This window comes from Dendrobium catenatum, unplaced genomic scaffold (genome assembly GCF_001605985.2).
Source record: "Dendrobium catenatum unplaced genomic scaffold, ASM160598v2 original_scaffold_53591, whole genome shotgun sequence".
Taxonomy (NCBI): domain Eukaryota; kingdom Viridiplantae; phylum Streptophyta; class Magnoliopsida; order Asparagales; family Orchidaceae; genus Dendrobium; species Dendrobium catenatum.
This window is the reverse complement of record NW_021372044.1, coordinates 1-1,866: the sequence shown is the minus strand read 5'-3', so window position 1 is coordinate 1,866 and position 1,866 is coordinate 1. Positions and strand designations below refer to the sequence as shown.

Here is a 1,866-nt window from a genome sequence, read left to right as displayed (position 1 = left end):
CACTCCATGCTCAATTAAAACCCTCCCAACAATTATTTGCAATAAATTTCCGATATTTCGCATCGTCTACATATAGCCATAATGCTATTACATATCTTTTTATACCAAAAAAAAGACTTAATTTAAATCAAAATTAAAATTATATAAAATTATGCATATTCTAAAACAGAAAAAAAATCAAATCAAACAAAGCAAGAAAAGTAATGGCCATTGGAGTTAAATTTGAAATTTTGCTGAATCATTTGACAGATTTGAGGTTAAAAACAGATCATTTAAAATCAAACCGAACCATGCAGACTGCTACAAATTCCAAATGAATATAGAGCTCCAAACAATTAGTCTCGATTAAACAAACAACAACAATATAAGCATTGAACTCCGGAACAATACAAAACACATAACAATCAAGTTCTTGATGCTCAGAAAAAAAAAAAAAAGTCACTTCAAACAAACCTACGTGATCATTCCAATCCGTATAGGAAAAACAGTGCTATGCTGCTGCATATAAAGCCACACCCACCCAGACACCAAAATACTAATATGAAGGTCGTGGAAAACAGGCATTATAAGATAAAAGACAAGTTTCGGGTTTCTGATTCAGTTTTCAATAAAGCCGTGCTGAAATAGGAAATAGGGCAATAATAACTGGCAGAAGAGGTCATCAGCAATAGAACATCACCCGCTTAACATTGTCCTTGAGAGCAGGTAGAGGCCTCACAGCACCACTTCCAGGCGCTCGAGTGCTGCGAGAACCACCCGCAGCTGAAGCTCGGCCAGCTGCAGCACTTGCCATGGAACCACTATCCGACGTCTCTGGCTCCATATAAAACCTTGCCCTAAACGCAGCCAGATGAGCATAATATGCAGGCGGCACTGTAAAAAAAAAACTTCAAAAGTTAGACAACAGATCTAGAACTTAAGCTTCGTTTGGGAAGGCTTTTCTACAGCTTCTTAAAGCAGTTTTTGGTAAAAAATTTAAAATTTTGTACCAGAAAGCTGCTTTAAGCAGGGGTTAATAAAGCCGTCCCAAAAGAAGCCTTAGATGCCTCTTTAAAAGAAATCATTTACATGTTTCTTAAATTCAAGGAGGAGCACAAAAATTACCAATTGAAACTGATCTTGTGCACCTTGCATATCTGCAGGAGACGAGGTGGTAAAATTATTTAAGAAAAAAAAACTTTTAATTAAAACATTGGAAGGAAAAAATAAAAACAAGTGGAGAATCGTTACGTGTAACATAAGTTATTGGTAAGCGTCTGCAGTGCATCAGCGGAGAACTTGTTTTCATCCCATAATACATGGTAATGCGCAGGACGGCTAGTACCCTGCAAAAGCATGATTAGTGAGCCAACAGGTTCAAATTATAAAGGTTAAGGCTTTGTTTGGGACGGCTTTTTTATTGCTTTTTAATACGGAGTTGTAATACAAATTTTTTAATTTTTATACTAAGACTCCGTTTTCAAAAACAATAAAAAAGCCGTCCCAAACGAAACCTAAGAATTCATTTGGAACAGCTTTTTTATGCTTCCTAAAGCAGCTTTTTAGTACAAAGCTGCTTTAAGAAGCAGTAAGAAAGCAGTCCTAAACGAAACCTAAATATAAAATAATTAAAGCATGCATACTTGTATTCCCGCGTGACTACACAAATAGAAGTCAAACTCAGTGGGATGACAAATTTTTGAATCAACAACAGTGCCTGCAGTCACAAAATATTCAGGAAAAATATATATAATTAGACTATATATATACTATAATTACACAAAAAAATGACAAGACATAGAAAGAGGGATAAACCAGGAAGTATGTTTCCACTTCTATCAACTGAATGCTGGTCATTATGGTTGTTAGCGAACAACCGGGTATGAT

The 1,866-nt window shown here is 35.6% G+C and overlaps 1 protein-coding gene across 1 annotated transcript; it reads right to left on the bottom strand.

The window, feature by feature from the left end:
* Positions 1–314: 314 nt before the first annotated feature.
* LOC110115207 (protein argonaute 1B-like) lies at positions 315–1,861 on the bottom strand (the record flags this gene model as incomplete). The annotated part of the gene is made up of 5 exons (XM_020848381.2): positions 315–873; positions 1,105–1,136; positions 1,231–1,325; positions 1,623–1,696; positions 1,795–1,861. Coding segments are annotated over 5 exons (480 nt in total), but the record flags the coding sequence as incomplete, so codon positions are not given.
* Positions 1,862–1,866: the final 5 nt, after the last annotated feature.